The sequence below is a fragment of the Pleurodeles waltl genome, chromosome 10 (genome assembly GCF_031143425.1).
Source record: "Pleurodeles waltl isolate 20211129_DDA chromosome 10, aPleWal1.hap1.20221129, whole genome shotgun sequence".
Lineage (NCBI taxonomy): Eukaryota > Metazoa > Chordata > Amphibia > Caudata > Salamandridae > Pleurodeles > Pleurodeles waltl.
Window position 1 is genome coordinate 502,568,663 of NC_090449.1, and position 20,821 is coordinate 502,589,483.

General features: G+C 46.6%; 1 protein-coding gene across 3 annotated transcripts in view; it reads right to left on the minus strand.

Annotated features, from left to right (window-relative positions):
* Positions 1–20,821, minus strand: part of PTPN23 (protein tyrosine phosphatase non-receptor type 23) — a 582,812-nt gene that overhangs the window by 75,642 nt on the left and 486,349 nt on the right. For all 3 annotated transcript variants that reach the window (XM_069210890.1, XM_069210891.1, XM_069210892.1), the window contains one exon: positions 18,757–18,870. In XM_069210890.1, coding sequence (XP_069066991.1) covers positions 18,757–18,870 — 114 coding nt within the window. The remainder of the gene's footprint in view (positions 1–18,756; positions 18,871–20,821) is intronic.

A 20,821-nucleotide genomic window follows, 5' to 3' on the forward strand; every position in this document is an offset into this window, starting at 1 on the left:
TTAAACTTCAAGTCCTGTGTAGATTAGTATTTTTAACATGCTGCTTTCCATGGAGATTTCCAGTTGAAATGTATTAAAGAATCCACATGAAAGAGTAAAGATGAACAAATGGAAAAAAGTCTAAAGTAGAAATGGAGGAAGATGCTGTATACATTAAAAAAAACTAATAGACTATGTGAAATTCCACATTTTGTTTTATGGCTCTATTACCCATGGGTTTTATGTCAATTCTTTTTGCAATTGTTCAGAATGCGGTTTTCTTGAGGAGAGTAAACCTTTAACACTCTTGATGAGGGTCAGGCAATGCTTGGCACATAAGGAATACACTGGACTATTTCATGATAGCTCCTTTGAAACCTGTGCTGTTTAGACAATTTAAGTATAACTTAAGTTCTAAATTATACTATTTGGCTCCATATTAGACAAATTGTCATGGCCCATGGGAAAAATGGTTTCTTACCTGTAGGAGTAATTTGCAACTTGAATTTTCTTGATTCACATGCTGTGCATTGTGCCGCCATCTAGTTGTTTGGTCATCCAATAAAGTAGTAGGACTTCTCTGTCTCTCCTTTTTTTTTTTTTAACGTTGGGTGTCAATGGACCCACAATTTGGTGTCCTATCCAGCCTCCTCTCAAGTTATATGACCTCCCTGGAAAGCTCCCACTCCTGTTCGCATCTTCAGATTGTTTTTTTTTTTTTTTTATGTTTTTTGTTTTCTCCCATCTTCTAGGATAGGTGGGTGGATCGCTTGTGATTCCAGAAAATTCTTCAAGCTGCTAAACTACTCTTACAGGTAAGAAACCATTTTTGTTTTGCAGCAGGAATATTTTCTGGATTCACATGCTGTGCATTGACTTTGTAGTGTTTGTTAAACTTGTGGAGGTTAAATTAGTAAATAGATGTTTGAGCACTTTTTGTCCCACTTTAGCTTCCTTGTTTATTTGCAGGTCTATGTAAAAGTGTGAACTGATGACCGTGTTGCTGCCATACAAATGTCTTGCGAGGGTATATTTGCTAGAACGGCAATGGTTGTTCCTTTTTTCCATGTAGAATGCATTTTTGGTTTAGAATCTAACTGTATTCCTGCACTTGTGTGACAAACATGAATGGTTTGTGATGTCCATTTAGCAATTGAACCCTTAGCTACTAGCCTTCCTGTGCTCGTTTGTGAAAAAGAAACAGTTGGTTTGTCTTCCTGTTTGCCTCTGTTCTTTCCATTTAGTACACAATCGCTCTTCTTGCATCTAGCAAGTGTAACACTTTCCGCTTGATTTTTTGGTATGGAAAATACTTTGGAGTTGCTGATTTATATAAAACTGTGAAATGACTGGGTAAAAATGAGGACCTGTCCTCATAACCATTTTGTCCTCATGGATCTGTAGATACCCTTCTTGGATTGTAAGACCCTGAAGTTCACTTTACCTGCAGAGTGATGTCATTACCACCAGAAAAGCATTTTGTTAGGGTAAGCATTTTTAACAGGCTTTTGGTTAGAGGCTCAAAAGGTTTCCTCATTAGTTGTGTTAATACTAGGATCAGGTTCCATGTGGGTGTTGGGTACTAGTACCTGTCTGGGTGGAGCTATTATCTTTGCTCCTTCCAAGAACCGTTTTACTACTGGTGTTATGAAGAAACTTCTTCCAGTATGACATCTTGTATAGGCAACAACATCTGCTAAATGGATTTTTAGTGAGAGTGAGTTAGTTTGCAGCCTAGTTGGTGTGTAAGATATTTTAGGACCAATGTATCCTTAGTATTTTCCTGTAACAGGTCCATTCTTTGGCACCACCTTGAGTATCTTTCCCGTTTAGCTATGCAACACTTTGTCATTGCCGTTCCTGCTGCTCTGAGAACAGCCACTGTTTTGTTCAGGTACATCTATATGTCCACATTTTAAGTCTTCAACAGCCATGCTGCAAAACCGACAGAATCTGGTTGTGGATGGAGAACTCTCTCCCTTCCAGAGACAGCAGGTTTTGTTGTGGTAATTTGTGACTATTGTCCTGCAACATTTGTATTAGTTCTGAATACCACGTTTGCCTCACTCACTGAGGGGCATTTTGGCTTGCTTGCATTTGTTAGTTACCCTGTGAAACAGCGGTATTGGGGTGGGAGGTAGGGGCGATGATGGGGGGAGCGTAAGCAAATCTCCCTGACCAGTTTACCGATATAGCATTCCCCTGGGCTTGGAGATTTGGCTATCTGGATACAAAGCAGCAGCATTTTACATTTCTTGGGGTTCTGAATACATCTACTTCTGGTGTTTCCCATCATCTATAAATCTGTTTGAGTACTACTTGATTGAGTTTCCATTCATGTGAGCTTGATGCTTATCTGCTTAACTTGTCCGCTTCTACATTGTCCTTCCTTGGAAGATGAACTGCTGTTACGTCTACCTGTCCCTGAATTGCCCACTTCCATATTTTTTTTTTTTAACTGTTGTTGATAGAACAAAGGATTGGACTTCACCCTGCTTGTTTAAATAAAACAGTGTAGTGGTATTATCAGTTTAAATTAATACTGATTTTCTCCACAGCTCTTTCTGAAAGGCTTTTAAGGCTAAGAATACCATTTTCAGTTCCAGGACATTGATATGCTGGACCTCCTTTTGTTTTTCCATACATCTCTGACCTTGAATGAGTCCATATAAGTTCCCCATCCCATAAGTGAGGCATCTGTAATTATGGTTACTGTTGGAGTTGGTTGTGTCTTCCTGCTGTTATATGTGACCTGTTCCACAACTTCATTTACTCTTGAATTTTCTGCGTGACAACCACTAGATCTTCCTAACTCCCCGCAGCTTGTGACCATTGATTTTGCAGTCATTCCTTGATTGGTCTAATGTAGTTTTGCATATGTTATAAGAGGGTGCATGAATGTTTCCTGAATTTTAGCAACAATCCTCACTGTCAGACACTGCCCCCTCTGGCAAAGGCATTTCTTGCAGAAGTGACACTACCCCTTTCTCGCAGGGAAATGCCTTTCTCTCTATTGAGCTGATTCTTGCTCCCAGAAAGAGTTCTTCTTGTTCTGGTGATGAATTTTCTATACTTACTGAGAAACCCAGATTGTAAAGAGTTGCTATCATCCTTCGCATGTGTCTGATGTGCACTTGCTTAGTGAGTTCTACCTAAGGATACACATGTATCCCCTGCCTTCTTAAATGATCTGCCACTTCTGGCAGGCACTCAGTGCAGATTTTATCCCAAAGGCCAGCACTCTGAATTAATAGTGTCTCTTGTTCACCACAGGCCGTACGTATTTGTGTCTTACATTCATTGGGATAAGCAAGTAAGCATCTTTTAGATCCATCTTTGCCATGTAATTGCCTTTTTGCAATTGTGGTATGACGCCTTGCAGTATTGTCATCTTGAATCTTTGTGCCTTTATAAACTTGTTTATGAACTTGAGGTCTAGAACAGGACGTAGTGTTCCATCTGGTTTTGATATTAAGAAATATGTTGAGTTATTTCCCTGGTTGATCTCTTTCCTGGTCACCTTTTCTTTTGACTTATTTTCTAGCAACTCTTCTACTTCCTTGAGTAGATGTGATGTTTCCTCTCTTGAGTAGACCCTTTTCTTTGGTCTCTTTGCTGGGGGTGCCTTGACCAGTTCTATTCAATATCCAAATTGTATGATGTTTAGTATCCAACAGTCTAAAGATACCTTCCTCCACTCATAAAGGAAGTCTTTTATGTTGTTTCCTTCTGGTGTTGTGTGAGAGGTCTTTTTTTGTTGAATAAGTCACTTTTTAGCAGGGGCTGGACCACCTCTGTGGGGCTGGGCTCTTCTTGTGATCTTCTGCGAAAGGTTTGGCGTTCTTGCACCTGATACTGCTAGTGGTGTTGGTTTGTTTGGGACTTGCCTGTACCCTGAAACCCCTGATGTGATGTGGTTCCAGGGAAGCAACCTTTTCCTGCAGATCTTTGCACTGTTGTAGATCCCCTGCACGTTTCCCCTGAATTGAGGTGCTCCCACTGATTTGGCTGTCTAATTTTCTTTTTTGGGCTGCTATAGAGTTTCGTCTAACCTGCTGCCAAACTGTTGCTCACTATTAAAAGGAGTATTTATAATGTTTGCCTGCACCTCTGGTTTGAATCTGGATATTCTCAAACAAGTGTGACAACTTAATGTTGTCCCCCTCACCATGTGGAGACTTGAACTGTCTGCTGCATTTAACACATTCTTGAGACAAGTATTAGCAATGTTCTTCCGTTTTTCCACCAGGCTTGCTGCTCTCTTTCTGTGGTACTCCGGTAAGTGCTTTGTGAGCTCTGCCATTTCCTCCCAATGTTGCTATGCATACCTATTTATGAGAGCTTTAGAGATGGCTATCTGCCACTGATTGGCTGAATCTCTATCAAATGTTCTCCCCATCAGATACATCTTTTTGCTTTCTTTGTCTGCCAGGGGCCCAGACATTGTTGGAACATTTGCCTTTTTTCTTGCCATAGGTGTAATGATGGAATCGGCTGGCACCGTTCCTTTTGTATATGGAGGGTCTTTAGATGAATGCTTATACTTTTTTCTGTCCTTGGTATTACCACTGTGCATGTTGCAGACTCCCTGAATGCCTCTCTTCCTTGATCTAGGATACTAGACAGCATTGGTAGGAACTGAAACGAACCCAAGGTTTCCGTGTCCTTTCTTCAAAGACTTCTCCTTGTGGCTCTAATGTAATAAGAGGGTCCATTTCATCGTCCTCCTCTAACTCTGCTTTCGGCTTCAAGGCCTTTTGTGGGATTCCTGAATTCCCAAAGGGAAGCATCAAAATACCTCTTATTTTGCACTTATGCTGCCATTTCAAGCCATGAGGTGTCTTTTCTTTCTTTTGATTTTGGCCGACTGTTCTTCAGGGTTGAGCGTCAGCATACATTTTCTCTTCGATGTCGAAGATTTTTTCAATAACATATCGCTTGATTTTTTTCAACACTTCCTGAGATCTTTCGACATCAAAACGTCTGGACTGCGATAGTCTTTCGACTATGTAGTCTTTTCAGGGGTCTTGTCACCTACGGCGTCACAGACAAGGGATTCCTTATGTTTAGGCTGGCCTTCAATCGACTATTTTCACGACGTCAAAGCTCCATTTGTGTCCGAGTCTGGTGCTCAAGATTCTGGCCCTGAATGTTTTTTAGGCATTACCTGGGATCTCTTCTCCTAATGTTTGAGCGGTTCTCTCTCAACGTAAATTCTTATCTTGGCTCCCGATCCCTCTCTTTCAGCTCCTCCGGTGATGTTACCGTTGACGTTGCAGACATAGCCAGGCCTTTTAGCAATAGAATTTACCTCTGTCCCTGCATGGAATAGCGTACCTTCAATGTTTTCAGCTTGAACCCCACATGGGCTTTGCAATCGTCGCACTGACGGCCGAGTGCAGACATAGGTTACACCCCTGGTATTGATCTTTCTGCGTGAATGTTTGGTGGCACTTTGAGCAGAATTGAAAAGGAGTCGTCTCCATCATCCGGCACAGGCCCCCCTGTCCGGGTATACTCCATCTCAACTCTGAAACTCCTGTTATCGACAGAGCTCGGCAGGACTCTTCTCTGACTAACTATGTACAAACTTTTTTCATAAATCTGTGAGCCTTCAGAAACGCTTCCAGACCCAACACTAGAAAAAAACCATCTGAAGATGGTGGCCACGAAAGGGAGCTTCAGGGGAGGGAGTATGATGTCAATGATGTCAGAAGAGGCTCGATAGGACATCAAATCGTGGGACTGTCTACGCCAAAAAAAAGAAAACAGAGTACTACTACTATATTGGAGAGTTCCGGAACCAACCACTAGATGGGTCAATACCGCACAGCATGTGAATCCAAAAAAGATTCATGCTGCAAAGCTTCTTTGAGCAAATGCAGCTTACTTGCTTAACTCATTTCCTCTGTGCAAATTAGAATGGTTATTTACATCCCACCTCTGTCAGGGCTACCATTAACTAAACATACTACACAACCTCAACACAAAAACCTGCCTATGTTGCTGCTAAGCAGATGGTCTCACAGGTGTGCTAGAAAAAGCACCAGAAAAAACTGGAGGGGGCGAACCATAGCAGCAAATGCTGGGTATATGTAATCACTTGGGCGGAGTCACCAACAGGGGCAGAAATCCTAGAAGGGGTTAGACAGCTTCAGGGGCAGAACCAGACGCTGTCATGGGGCACATAGCCTTCAAAATGCAGATGACGACATTGAGGCAAGAGTCTGGAATGGCACCACTCAATAGACAACATGTGTGTCAACAGAACGATTTAAGAGGTCGCAGTCTTTCTCTTACATTGCATCTTGCAGGTGAAGTTCTCTTCAGCCTACTCTGAAGGCTTACCTAAAGGTTGGGTACTGGCCCGGGACCTGGAGCACTGAAGATTCCAGGGTTCTCAGCGGGCTGGAGCCATGAAAATCTTTGCTTCCTGTTCCTTGATGGTTTTGGCAAACACGAGGCTGCACTTCTCACAGGCCTTGGAGTCATGGTTATGCACTAGGCACCACAGACAAATGTCCTCAGAAACCAAAATCAACTTCTGCTAGTGAAAGGAGTGACATCTAAAAGTCTTACAGTTATGGAGGTAAAACCTTCTCCAAGGCACTGCAAAATAACACTTCAATGGAGAGCAACTTCAGATCACATTGAGGGGAGCAGAAAAAAGAAAAATCTGACATCAGCATAATCTGTGGAGCTATACATTGCTCTGTGGCATCCTATCCGGAGAGGGGCAGAGAAGAGTCAAAGCCATGGTGCCAGTTATTGGCCTGCCTGGAAATTTAAGAGGTAAGAAATCTGCAGGTAGATGTGTACATCAGAAACGAAAACGCTGAGAACAGTCCACAATGAACAAGTTACTTACCTTTGGTAATGATCTTTCTGGTAGAGACTACCTAAGCTACATTTTACCCGGGTATCAGACTGGATCTGGAAACTTTCCTAGCAGTACAACTGCAAGATGATAGGAGGTTGTAATGTGGTTCCTAACTGATGCCTTTCCGCTCAGGAAATGACACAGAGAACTACTGCGTGCTGACGTCAGCTGTCTGCGCCCCCAGAAGCAGAGCCTCAATGGCAATCTTTGACTAATGTGCAGATTCCTAGACTTGGGATCTTATTAATGGAAAGAGTCCAATCACAGAACGGGTAAAATGAGAGGATCAGTGCGGAATCTGCAGCTAGAAGGAGTCCCTACCAAAAAGAGTGCTACCAAATGTGAGCAATTTGTTCTTCTGGTTGAGACTTCTAGGTGCAGATTCCCCACCTTTTGTTAAGATGCCAAAGAATTTGGAGGTTGGTCTATGAATGAACTCACACCGGAAAGTCCTGCAGAACTGAGTGAGCAAAATGCCCCCCCCTTGGCTGATCTGAATGTTTTAACAATAGTATTTCATGAATATATGGTGGGATGCCACCATAGCCGCTTGGCAACTGCGCAGGAAATAAGACACCTCATGCCAATACAGTGGTAGCAGCTTTGGCCCTGGTAAAATGAATTTGCAGTCCTTTTGGAGTCTGATTTTCAGCCAATGTGTAGCAGATCTTAATGCAAAGCACGATCAAGTGGAAAATGGTTCTCTTCTACACTGACTTGCCTTTTTCACTTCAGAGAACCCCACAAAGAACTGACTATCCACATTGTGTTCTTTGGTACGATCGATGCAAAAAGCCCAGTGCTCTTTTGGGGTTGAAGAGATTGAGTTTATCCTCCTACTTAGAGGGGTGAGACAGACCGTGGAAAAAGAGGATGTTTTGATTTTTGAAGGATGCCCATGACTGCAAAATCAACTTGTCTGTAACAATAGCTTATGGTGGGTTGACACAAAGAGCTTGTTGTTCGCTCACACACTGCGCCAATGTTATGGCGATGAGGAACACTGTCTTGAGCAGCAAAAGAGAGTTGTAAAGCAACACAAAGGGAGTGTACATCAGAAAGGTGAGGACCAAAGTAAGGTACCACTGTGGCATTACAAAGGGAGAGGAAAGACACAAACAACGTAAACCATTCAGAAAGGGCATAACAACTGGAGACTTTAAAAATGAGAGCTGATCCGGCAAATGCAAAAAAGGCCGCAAGAGCTGAAAGGTACCATTTAACTAAGCCCAGAGTAAGATCTTACTAGGCAAGCGCTGAAAAAAAATACAACAAATAATTTTGCCTAGATGGGGTCTATCTCCAGAGTACCGCATAGTCTCACAAACTTGTTCCAATGATAGACAACAGTTTTGTTGAGGGATACATGGTTGCCAGGATTACATCAACCAGCTCCAAAGGAAAGTCAAAGTGTTCAGCTGTTGCAACTCAATCTCCAAGCAAGACGGCTGAGATTTCGAAGGCGTGGGTGCAGAACCCTGCGCTGGCGCTGTGGCACAAATCCTCTCAGAGGCATAGCCTAGTTGGAGGACAGATGCTCAAGCCAAAGAGCTCCGGATACCATACTCTCCATGCCCAAGATGACATCAAACAGCTCTGAAGGAAGTTCAAAGGTGTCCAGCTGTTGCTACTCAATGTCCAAGCAGGACGGTTGAGAATGTGAAGGCCCGGGTGCATAACCTACACTGCTGCTGTGGCAGCAAATCCTTTCGGAGAGATAGCCTGATTGGAGGAAAGATGCTCAAGTCCAGGAGCTCTGGATACCATACTCTTCATGCCCAATCAGAGGCCATTAGCATGACTTCAGTCCAGTCGGTCCTGATCTTCTTGAGAACTTGGGAAGGAGAGTTAACATAGGAAAGGCCTTCAGGAGGTCTACATTCGACTGAAAAGTGGAACGAGTCTCTGCCTGAGAGACCCCTTGGAAACTTCAACATGGAGAAGTGCTGAAATTGTGAGTTCTCTATGATGGCCAACAGTTACGCCACCTCCAGATGCAACTGTACCTCATAATCGGATAGGTACTGACGGCTGAGCTCATCCGCCCCGGCATTAAAAGAACCTGCCAGGTGGCTCACTACCAGGAAAAATCCTGGGCAGTCCAGTCATTTCAAGAGGTGCAGAGTCCTGCAAACACAGGGTCCATGACCCCACCCAGTTGTTTTTGTTGAAGTACCGAATAGTAGTGGTGTTGTCAATGAGCACTTGTACCAGTCTCCCTTTGATGGAAGAAAGGAAGGTTTTCAACAGCAAGCAAATGGTTCTCAGCTCCAGAAGAATGATAAGGAGCAGAGATTCTGCCGAAGACAAGAGGCCTCTGATCCCCACCTCCACCAGATGGCCACCCCAACCCAGAAACGATGCATCAGTTACCCCTGTCAGGTCTGGGTGGGGAAGGGAGAGGAGTTTGCCACTGACACCGGTGATTCAATAACCACAACTGCAGATCTTTTGCAGTTTCCTCCGAAATCTGAACATGGTCGGAGCTGTCCCCTTGATGATGGGCCCACTGTGACTTCAGATCCTACTGCAGAGCTTGCATATGCAAACTGATATGCTCAACCAGCAGTATGCAGAAGACTCTCAGCCCCAGCAGCCTGAGTGTCAACCTCACTGAAATCCAGGACAAAGGCTCAAAGATCAGGATCATAACCTGAATGTCCTACACACTCTTTCTTGTAAAAAAGGCACAAAATCGAACTGTGCCCAGAACAGCTCAGAAGAAGAGGAGAGTCTGTGAAGGAGACAGGTGTGACTTTGGCACGTTGATAGTGAATCCCAAAGATGAAAGGAGGTTTGCCATAGTCTGCAGGTTATTGATGACTGCCTGGGGCAAGCCCACCTTCAACAGCCAGTTGTTGAGGTAGGAGAAGACCTGTATCCCTGACCTCTGAAGGTATGCTGCCACCACCACCACAACTTTCGTGGACACCTGAGAAGCACTGATGAGACCTAATGGAAGCACAACAAACTGAAAATGCTTCTGTCCCACCATGAACGGTAGGTAGCATGGAAGGGCCTGCAGGACCGAAATATGGAAACAGGAGTCTTGCAGGTCTACTGCCACCATCCAGGGTCAGGGGCAGGCAAGACCTGCGCTAGTGTGAGCATTTTAATTTTTCCTTCAGGAGGAAGGCGTTAAGAGGGTGCAGGACTAAAATAGGATAAGAACCTCTGTCCTTCTTATGCACCAGAAAGTAGTGAGAATACCATACATCTGGCAAGGACACATTCTTAATAGCCTCTTTGGCCAAAAAAAAGCTTGCACTTTCTGTGCAAAATGGACAGATTGTCCTCTGTCAGTTATTGGGGGGCGATGGAGGGTGCAACAGTGAGATAATGAAAGGTGGGTCATGTACCTGCTGAACGTGCAGGAGCCACCGACCTGAAGTTGTGGCCTACCAACCTGGTAAAATTCACTGAATCCTGCATTCCACTGGGTAGTGGTGCACCGCTAATAGCATGCTAAAGGGGTTTGGAAGGTGGGGATGCGGGGAGAGGAGATGGTAATGGACTGGTCACCTGTTGACCTTGACTACAAGCGCTGTGGGCACCACAACCTCGGCCATGAGACTGCTGAGTGTCTTGCAGATGTTGGATTGGCTGGCGGTATGGAACGCCAATGCTGTAAACGGAGTGGTAGGGCTGGAACGGATGGTGAGGTAGGCAGATAAGCCTGAGCAGTCTACCCTGCTCTCCTTGAACCACTTAAGAGCATTCTGCCTTGTCCCCAAACAGGTGAGTCCTGTAGAATGGCATTTCCATGATGGACAACTGGACATCGCCTGAAAAACCGGGCAAGTGTGGAGGCGAATGGTGAAACTTGTGCCAATGGCTTACCTGATGGAATCGGCGATGCCCAAACCACAACGAATTGTGAACTGACCATGTCATGATCCTCTCGTATAGCTTGGGAGAGGACAGATCAGAGATCTTCAGGAACAAAGGTAGGTCCTTGAACCACTGAATCCCAAGCGCATGGAACCAGTGCCCCAGGATGCATCTGGCATTTACGGATCGAAGCACCAAGCTGGTGGATGAGAAGGCTTAACTTACCCTTTGCCCCTTTGCATTATTTTGGCGTTAGGAGCACTCTCCTCAGTGGCAGGACCAGGGGGTGAGAGGAGTCCAGACTCAGAAGAGGTATCAAGGCCACTAAACTCATTGCAGCAATTCTCTCCATGGCATTGCTGGCCAAATCTCATCTATGTCTTAACTGCTGTCTGAATCCATGCCAAACAGGAAATGCAGAGTATGTGTTCTTCCTCGTAAAGGCTTGGACAGAAGAAGCAGTGTGTTAACAGCAGCCTCAGTCGTGACTAAACCGGCACAGAATCTAAGTCAGTCAGTACAATAGGTACCTCATCTTTCACCATCAACTGAGTCGGCATTGAAGTTCCGGGGACAGGCGTGGACCATGGTGTTGGAGGAGTCTGAACTGGTGCCACAGGTGACCCTGTGATGGGCTCAGAGGGTCCAACCGGCATGAGGGTGAACCCTGCAGTGGCACTGTATATAGAAGGCCTTGTGGTTCCATGGGGCCCAAAGGCACACCAGAAGGAATTTGCAGGGGGGCGTGGCCAAGGCGTCAAGATGGCGGTCGCACTTTCGTAGTGCTCCGGACCCCTCCGTCATCCGCCTTTGGCAAAATGCATAATCCTACATCATCTGCACTGCAAAATAGACCCCGGAGACCCTAACACCGCGCTGAGCTCAGCAAGACTCCCGCCAGCTGTTCCGCCAAACCGTAAGCAGCTGTGCTGCGAATAACCATCCGGAGCTAGGATGGCGGGCGGAGACGTGAATCGGAGCACCAGTAATTGAAGAGGCCGCGGTGCCGGCGGATCGTCCCTCTGGCGCTGCGGAGGGTCCGGAGGTGAGAGGCAGCACACCTTGTTGCTGGTGGGCGCCCGGGGCAGCCGTGGCACACAGAGAGGGCGGAAGGCAGACGAGGCGGTGACCAGAGCCCGGCGGTGGTCGCCGGCCTCACACGCCCGGTAGCGGCACGTCGGCACTGTGGGGGACAGGGCGCCTGCCCCCTGAAATAAAGGGGGGACGGGGTGCCTGCCCCTAAAATAAAGAGGAGACGACTGGCGTCGCTGTCAAGGGGCCGCGGCGGGATCGGTGGGGCCCGGCGATAATGAGGCCGCCCCTCACGGGGCCGAAGACCTGGGACCTGAAAACAGGGCCCATCTGAAGACGGATCGGAGGCTTCCCTTGATGGCCTAGCCCTGCGGCCCTGGACCCCTGTGTGGCTGGGATCCGGCGGGCGTCGGGCCGGGGCCTCCCCCACCAAATTGGAGGACTTACCCACGGGAGAGGAGCGGGGCATAAAAACGTCTGCCGGCTCAAAAAAGCAAACCTGGGACCAGGTCCTCTGCTGCACCCACCGAGCACCCCTCCAGGGGTGGGCCCACTCACGGGAAGTGAAGACAATAAGTCCTGCCGGGAGAGGAACAACTGCAGACGTGGGAGGGTGGAGACCGTCGTCGAAGTGAGGTCCTCCTCCCCACGCAGCATTCGAACTATACCGGCACATCTGGGCCCAGGGAGAGGCCTGTTCTCCGGCTGCGCCCCACCGGGCGGGAAAACCGTAACGTTGAAGCCCCTGGGGCTCCCACAGAACTGAGCAAGTACGAACCGGGTCCCGGGGTCACACGGCTGTCCCCCGGAGGTGGGAGGTCCACCTGTTCCAAGCCCCGGGCGGCATCGCCCCGGCCCATGCTGCAGAGAAGTGACTTTAGCAGGCAGCGGCTAACCAACTTGCCGAAAGCTACGCGGAGAAGAGAAAGGGTTTAAACTACAATGGGCAAAGACAAGGCAACGAGGCAGGCAGCGGCCCAAAGACGCATGGACCAGTTCGCCACGAGCGCAACTGGTCTCCGGACGGAAGACCGTGCCCCAAGTGGAGGGGGCGACCCCCAAACGACGACCAGTGATCTGACAACGATACTCCAGGCGATACAGGCATCCCAAGTGCCCGTTGAAACAAAAATAGGAGAGGTGAGGGTGGATGTGGCCTTGATTTGACAGGACCTCCAAAATGCCACAGCCCGAATCACTGAAACTGAATCCAGAATCTCCCCAATGGAAGATGACATGACCGCTCTTAAGGCCCAGGTCTCCGCACTGACCACCCGCACTTCTTAACTACATAGGAGAGCAGAGGATGCTGAAAACAGGTCAAGGCGTAACAACCTCCGCGTGGTCGGCCTTCCAGAAACCACAAGAGAATCGTCTCTGGCCAGTTACCTGGAGGACTGGTTCCGTTCCTGGATGCCGGCGGACCGTCTCACGCAATGGTTTACAATCGAGCGAGCCCACAGGGCCCTTCAGTCGAAGCCCCCACCCGGTTCTCCACCCAGATCGGTGATACTGCGTCTTTTCAATTTCAAAGACAGGGACGCAGTACTACAGGAGGCACGCTCCAAGGGAGATCTCGTCTGCAATGAGCGAAGGTCCTCCTCTTCCCCGACTATACAAGGGAGGTGCACCAGCAATGCCGCTCATTCACAGAGGTGAAACAGAAACTAAGATCGATGAACATTCAATATCGCCTCCTCTTTCCAGCACGACTCCGGGTGGTCCACAGCAACAAAACTTACTTCTTCGATCAGCCAGCCACAGCCTGGACCTGGTTGACAGAGGAGGTCCCCCTTGGGTCCCTACAGAGATGGATCTAGACTCCAGCAAAAACCAGCACTGGGTGGCCAGAAGTGGCACCTGTTCTACGCGGCGCAGGACAGACCACGGAGCCCGCCCAGATCCCCCCCCCCAGGGTCCACCGGACAGGGTCGCTGGGAGACCCAGAGGACCCCCCCTGGAACCGAGACCCTCGAGACACAAACCAAGCCCGATCCGGGTCTCCGGAAGACACAGACCTATCTCGTATCCCAGTACTATGATCTCACGGAGAGATCCCTAGACAAAGCATCACTTTGCCATGCAGATAATAACTACATTAGTCATTAGACTAACATGTCCATTGAATTCTTGATCTTAATCCGACTTTATGGAGGGGTCCACCACCACTGCTACCCTATTAGTTAATGTTCCGCCTCACCAGTTCCACAAGGGAGGCGCAACACATGGGCGACAGATGCTTTGGGGGGGAGTGGAGTATGGGGTGGGGCGGGAGTTGGGGGGTAAGGGGGTTCCAGCCTAGTTTCAAAGGCAAATGTTATAGTTCTTTTGTTACTATCACTTAAGGGCTTTCCATGAAAAGTACAGAGCAGGGACAATAGAGATTTAATAGATACAGCACCGACGCACGCCGGCAAGGACGTGAATGACATGGGGACTCTTCGCTATCCCCAGGCTCTGCAACAAAAAAAGATTGGCGGACACCACAAGACGTTTCTAAATACCCATCCACCATGACTCAAACACAGGTAATCTCTTGGAACATTAACGGCCTCGTGGATAAAATTAAATGGACTGTCGTATTCACCTTCATAAACCGAGAATACTCCTGTTGCAGGAGACGCACCTCCTGGGGGATCTTTGCCCCTTCTAAGCCCGCAGGAGCAACGGGTTCCCCGCTGAATACTACAAAGACTTTAGAGAGGACGTAACACTGTACCTGCTAAAACTCTACGCAGAGGTCGAAGAGAGTGGAGCCTTCCCCCGAGAAATAGACGCCGCCACCATTGTGGTGCTCCCTAAATCCCAACCTCCCTCACCATACTGCGCTGATTATAGACGAATATCACTGATTAATACCGAAGTTAAAATCTTTGCTACCATCCTCGCTAACCGCCTAAAAAGGGTCTTACCACAACTGATCCACCCGGATCAATGTGGATTCATGGCCACTCGCAGTACTCGATACTGTATCCGTCGTCTACATGTGGCCCTGGCCGAACGCCACCGGTTACACAGGGACCTGACCCTTCCACTCATAGATTTTGAAAAGGCCTTCGACTCCATGGATTGGGGCTTTCTCTTCTTGGTGCTTCAACAAGCATGCCTGGGCCCAGATTCTGCCGTCTGGTTCAGACACTATATGCTAACCCCACAGCCTGCGTACAGGTGAATGGCACATTGTCCTCAACATTCGTAGTCCAGCGGGGCACACGTCAGGGATGTCCCTTGTCTCCCCTCCTGTTTATCATGGCCATCGAGCCCCTGGCCCAGATGATTAGGACAGGCCCGGTGTACCGCGGGTGGAATTTGGGTCGCTCCCAAGAAGACAGAATTGCTCTGTACGCCGATGATGTTTTGCTCTACAATACAACGGGCACACAAAGCCTCTGCATTTTACGGCACTACGAGCGGGCGTCGGGACTGAAGCTGAATCCCACTAAATCAATGCTGATCCCGCTGGCTGGCGCACGTGACGGCTTCAACTGGCAAGACACAATACCACTATGTCGACTCAGTTTTAAATACTTGGGCATCTGGGTGTCCACACTGCCCGAACTGGCTTGGGCCAAAAACCTGACACCGTTACTGACACGCATAAGGTCAGACTTACAAAGATGGCAAACCTTGCCGCTAAATGTAATGGGCCGCGTAGCCCTTTTCAAGATGATGGTCCTGCTGAGGCTCCTGTATATCTTTCAGAATTTTCCCCTGCCGATCCCTCGCTCCTGGTTCAAGGCTCTCGAAAACGCTGCAGGCCAGTTCCTGAGAAGAGGTGCTAGACACCGAGTAGCGACCCACCACTGTAGGAGAGGAACGTATGACGGAGGCCTGGGTGCCTCAGACCCCTACCTGTATTATCTAGCCACCCAGCTCATAGTGATTCACGACTGGTTTAATGGAGGATGGGGTGACCCGGCCTACCGAGTGGAACTTGAGATCTTGGGGTTTCCACACATCCTAGGAATACTATATGGGAGACCCCTCCCACGGGGCATGTGAGAGGTGACCAGAGCGGCCTTTTTGGCGTGGCGCGCAGCTTTAAGACACACCTGATGGAACGCCACCATCACACACCAGACCCCACTATGGGCGAGGAGATGGCTAAACGCAACAGCGTCATTGGAGGGATTCACAGACTGGGATCGGCTAGGCATTTCCTTGGTGGGTGACGTATGGAAAGGTGAAACAATGAAATCCTTCCGTGACATGCAGACAGATTTCCAACTAAAACAGACACAGTTCTTCAAATACCTTCAGGGGGGAAGCGGGGGAAGGTGTCTCCCAAATATATAAAATGTTAATTAACAACGCCCCTGGAGACCTGAACTCGATCAGAATAAAGTGGGAGTCCTGGGTGGGGGCCTTAGAGGATATGGAATGGAGGGAGGTTCTGATGGCACCCAGGGAATTGGCGGTGTCGGCCACACTCCGCGCCGTTCAATTCTACTACTTACATGGGGCTTACATACCACCGCCCAGACTACACCGGGCGGGTCTGCGCCCCTCCGCCCAATGCCCACGGTGTGAGGATGGCCCTGCCGACTTCTTCCATATGGTCTGGTCCTGTCATGTGATACAGACATTCTGGGTGGGGGTATTCCGGGAGATCGGGCCGCCCTGGGTCGGGAGGTTCAAAGGTCTGCTAAGTTGGCCCTGCTGGGGGTGATGGAGGAAATGGGAGGCCCACAAACGAAACGAGCCTTGGCTACCACAGCCATGCTGGTTGCCAAAAGAGACATTGCCGCTGCCTGGTCTCCCCTGAGGGCCCATCAATTCGAAGGTGGCGAAAAGGTGTTGATTGGTGTGCTAACCAAGAGAAAGTGGTATATGAATCCAGAGGCTGCCCTCGGAAGTTTGAGAAAATCTGGGGAGGATGGATGGTTGTATGATCATAAAATAGACAAAGGGCGTGAGCATGGTTGTGGTAACAGAGCTTAAGCGGGAGGGTCCTATCAGTCTGTACCCATGTTCAAACTGTCGCCGATGGCAGCCCGTTGTTAGAATGTACTGCCATTTAATTGTTCGCTGCCTTTCTCTACCTGCTCTGTCTGAAGTTTTTGATGCTCGTAAAAACAATAAAAACTTGTTTATCAACAAAAAAGAAGGAATTTGCAAGAATCCGCAGTGACAAAATGACCTTGCAGAACAGTTAGATCTGTTTTGAAGTGCCAGATGGTCCTAGAAAAATGGGTTGTGTCAGAGCAAGTTGTGGGATAGGCTCCCACACCGATCGACTTGGAGTGCGGGATTAAGAAGTATGGTGCCGCCCCTATGCTGTCTCAGAGAGTGAGAGTGGTGGGAAGGGGCAGAGTACTGCTTAGATTTCTAGTGTTTTTTGTTCGACTTACTTGACGACTTTGAGACGAAGACAGACCTCTGGGATGACTTATGCAATTTCTGGATCTGGACCAGGACTGAACTTACGACTTTAAGGGGTCTTGTTGCAGAGTCTTCTGGGGCTTAGCGATGTAGAGTTCTGCCTCTGTTTCATCGACTTCTAGAGTTGTGTCTTAACACCAGGCACCACAGGCATACCTGATGAGGGTCTGTCACACACATTTTTTGGCGACAGACCCTACCAGGATTACAAAACCTGTTGTTTTGAGAGGCAACGTTTTCCTTGCAAGCAGTGTACATTTTGAAGTAACAAGAGTCTCAAAGAGATGAGAGGTAGCTCCAGATCCACATCTTCTGGCACTGAAAGAAATTAATAGACCCTCAGCGAGCAGGAGTAGTGCCTATATATGGTCCACACTTTTATTTTCAAACATCAGTGCAGAGTCAAACGGCATCACCTACTAGCGCACAAAAGTATTGTTGAAAAAGTTTCAGGATCCAGTCTGATGCCTGGGAAATATTCAAATGTCTCAATCAGAAGTTTTGCATAACTAGTTTCCAAGTTATCTCTCAAGGATCTACTAGCCAAAACCTTTTTGTCATTTATCCATAGATTGATAACCAATGCAGCGCTCAACATATGAGGATTTTCACTATAGAGTTACTTACTCTCATCAAACTTCATAAAAACGTCTTGACATTCCGTAACGGTCTAAAGTCGCAACTCTTCTACTCTATTTTTGACTAAGATCTTCCCTGCACTATTCTGAGACTTTGGCTATGGACCCTAGTATTGTGAGATGCCCAAGACTGGGAACACCTCTTTATCAATGGCAGATGCTTGACCTTATTGGTCCTGCCCAAAGCTGAAGTCACCCTCTGCCAAGTTCTATATCATTTAAGGCTATTTCATAAATATATAAATTGAAAGGAAAATGTTGTCTTAACGCAAGCATTGTTGTTTATGACATGGGCATTTTGTTTTGCAGCGGTAAAGAGTCTTGGTATCACATGTCCAGAGGTATTCAGTGTTTAGGAATAGTAATTAAAATCTTGTGATACACATGGATGTAATCATAAAAATCTTTCAGAAGCATAAAAGGCCAGACACCACATCTTTAGGAGATTTGGTTAACAGATTGTCTATTCCGGAAGCAAGAATCAACTCAACAGCAAGAAATAGAAGAAACGAAAAGATTGTGCACCAATTTCCTTAGATATGGTTATTAACAGAGCATTGTGGTCTCATTCAATTACATTTTTTTTTCACAGTTTGGCAACATTGTCTACATTTCAAAGAATCTTACATTGTATTTTTGTTGTTATGCAGAAAATGTCAGTAATGATTCATTACACTGGTTGCACAAGAGCTCTCGAACAACTATTTCCACTAGATAATAGTTTACTATCTGCTTAACATTCAATTTGTGTATTCCAAAAATTTACAATTTAACAAACATAAGCGAAACTTCCATTCTAATTGGGGATGGAGCTGAAGTGCTTAGTACCATCAGCATAGAAAAGGGATGAATGTGAAAATACAAAATTGAGCTATTAAACCAGGATGTATGCATTTTAATAAAATTGCCTTTACTCATACTAAAAGTCTAGGTCCCTACTAACTCCTGTCCCACTCAAACTCTGAACTAGAAGGCTCTCCTGCTTTGAGCATTGTGGAGTTACAGTATACTTACTTTCTGTGCTGCACTGTTTGGGGGTTTGCTTGAGGATGGTGTGGTGACTCCATGCCTCTGCAACACCTGTTCAGCATGCGTCAGGACAGCTTCGTAGCAATACTTCAGGTGGAGCTGCAAAAGAAAAACGGTTAGAGAACCTGAGCCACATCATACCTATTTTGCAGATCCAGAGCAAATAATGTAGCAACATTCTTGTTTTGTAATGGTGTAGTCCAGCATAACGCGCTAAGGTGGTCCCTTGACGGAGTTGACAATATGCCATATATGTTAAATGGACAGAAAGGAATTTGATTCCTCAACAAAGACCGGCTAGGGACCAATGGATGATTGGCTGAGATAGAGTTTCAATGATGTGCAAATAATGCAGAAAAGGTACAGCCTCTTAACCCACTGCTTCAAAAAGGCAAGGATAATCATCAACTTTATGGTGGTTCTGCAGGGGGTCTCGTGTGAAATAAATGACAATTCCTGTGTGAAGAAAGGCAAGCACTGCTTGTGGAAGGTTTGCTGGAGACAGTAACTTTACAGTGCCCATCAACCACTAGACATAGGTCAAGTTGGGAGTAATTTGCTTTAATGTGCAGCTTCACAAGAAGATTCTGCACTTTGTAGGCAAAAAGAAGACATTTTTGACAAAGACTATTTACAAAGTCAATTTTGGAGGAAAATAAGCTGCTGAGAAAATAAGCTGCAGACAGAAAAAAAACAGGCAGGGTAGGGCATATTTGAGGCAACTGAAGTGTGAAGTATTAGTAATGTGCTCAACTTTTGAAGCCGGAGACAACTTGGTGTTGAAAGTGGTAATGACTTGTGCAATGACTGCTGCGTTTGACCTGTCTCATACAAACCCACCCTATCCCTGTAAAGCCTACTTGAGCTATGTAATTTCTACCATGCACACACCAACTGGCCCCTAAATCACCTCATATTTTCTTTATCCACTGCAATGTCAAAGACCAACCCATCATCACAATAGAGCAACACCAACAAAATCCTCTGACTTGGTTTACTCCATGCAATATCCTTTTACAGACTCTGGCAAATACTTTCTTAAACAGAGACTCCTTCCCTGTGAGGGAATCCTCTAAATAGCAACACTATACCTTCCTTTCCACAAGTCTTCTTCCTCAGCATGAATTTAAAAGAAATATATTTTTGAGTTTTCTTCTTTCATGTTATTTAAGCAATACAATAAACAATTTGGAAAGTTACAGCCAAGTGACATGTAATATTACTAATATTAATGATAATACTACTACTAATATACTAATGTTAATTTATCACAGTTCTCAAACCATTACATTCTATATCACTTGTAAATGTATCCAATTTCTCCTGGTGCCATATGTGGCATACTCCCCAGGACAGTAAATACTCATTCCTCACAACCAGACAACTCATCTCAAGTACTTCCCTCACCACCCTCAAACATGGTCAGTAAAACCTCCCGCATCGGCAGATCTTCTGCCACTTTGTCATCTTGCCTACTTTTGTGAAGGTGAACTTCCTCAGCCACTGACCACTCACTCATGTCTCGGTCTCAGCCATCCAATGCTGGGACTGGTCTGACTCATCTACGGTAATGCAACCCTTTGTTTAGCTACTGGTAGGATCAAATGCACAAATGTAAATTCCATTTTCCAACCTTTGCGCTTCTTTAAGTCATCCAGTAGACAAACAGCCGGGTATCATTCTATGAGTGTACCACTGACTGCCACCAGGCACTTTACCACGGTGTCCCAGAATGCGCTGACCTGTGGGCAGTGCCATGCCATTTGCAGGAATGACGCCTACTGTCCAGTGCATTGATGGCATCCACTCGTCACACAACACGAAATTAAACCTAAACATAAAACGTCACAAATTTTATCCAATTCTGGTCTCTCACTAGTTAGCCCAGAAATATGTGACAACACACATTCTAGTAAGCCTAAAATAATTTGGAAACACAAACTACACCCCAAAAATGATAATGGACAACACAAGTGCCAGACAGACTCAATACAACCAACTGTGACTTAATATGTGACTCTTGTATATTTACTCTACCTCTCCGAAACAC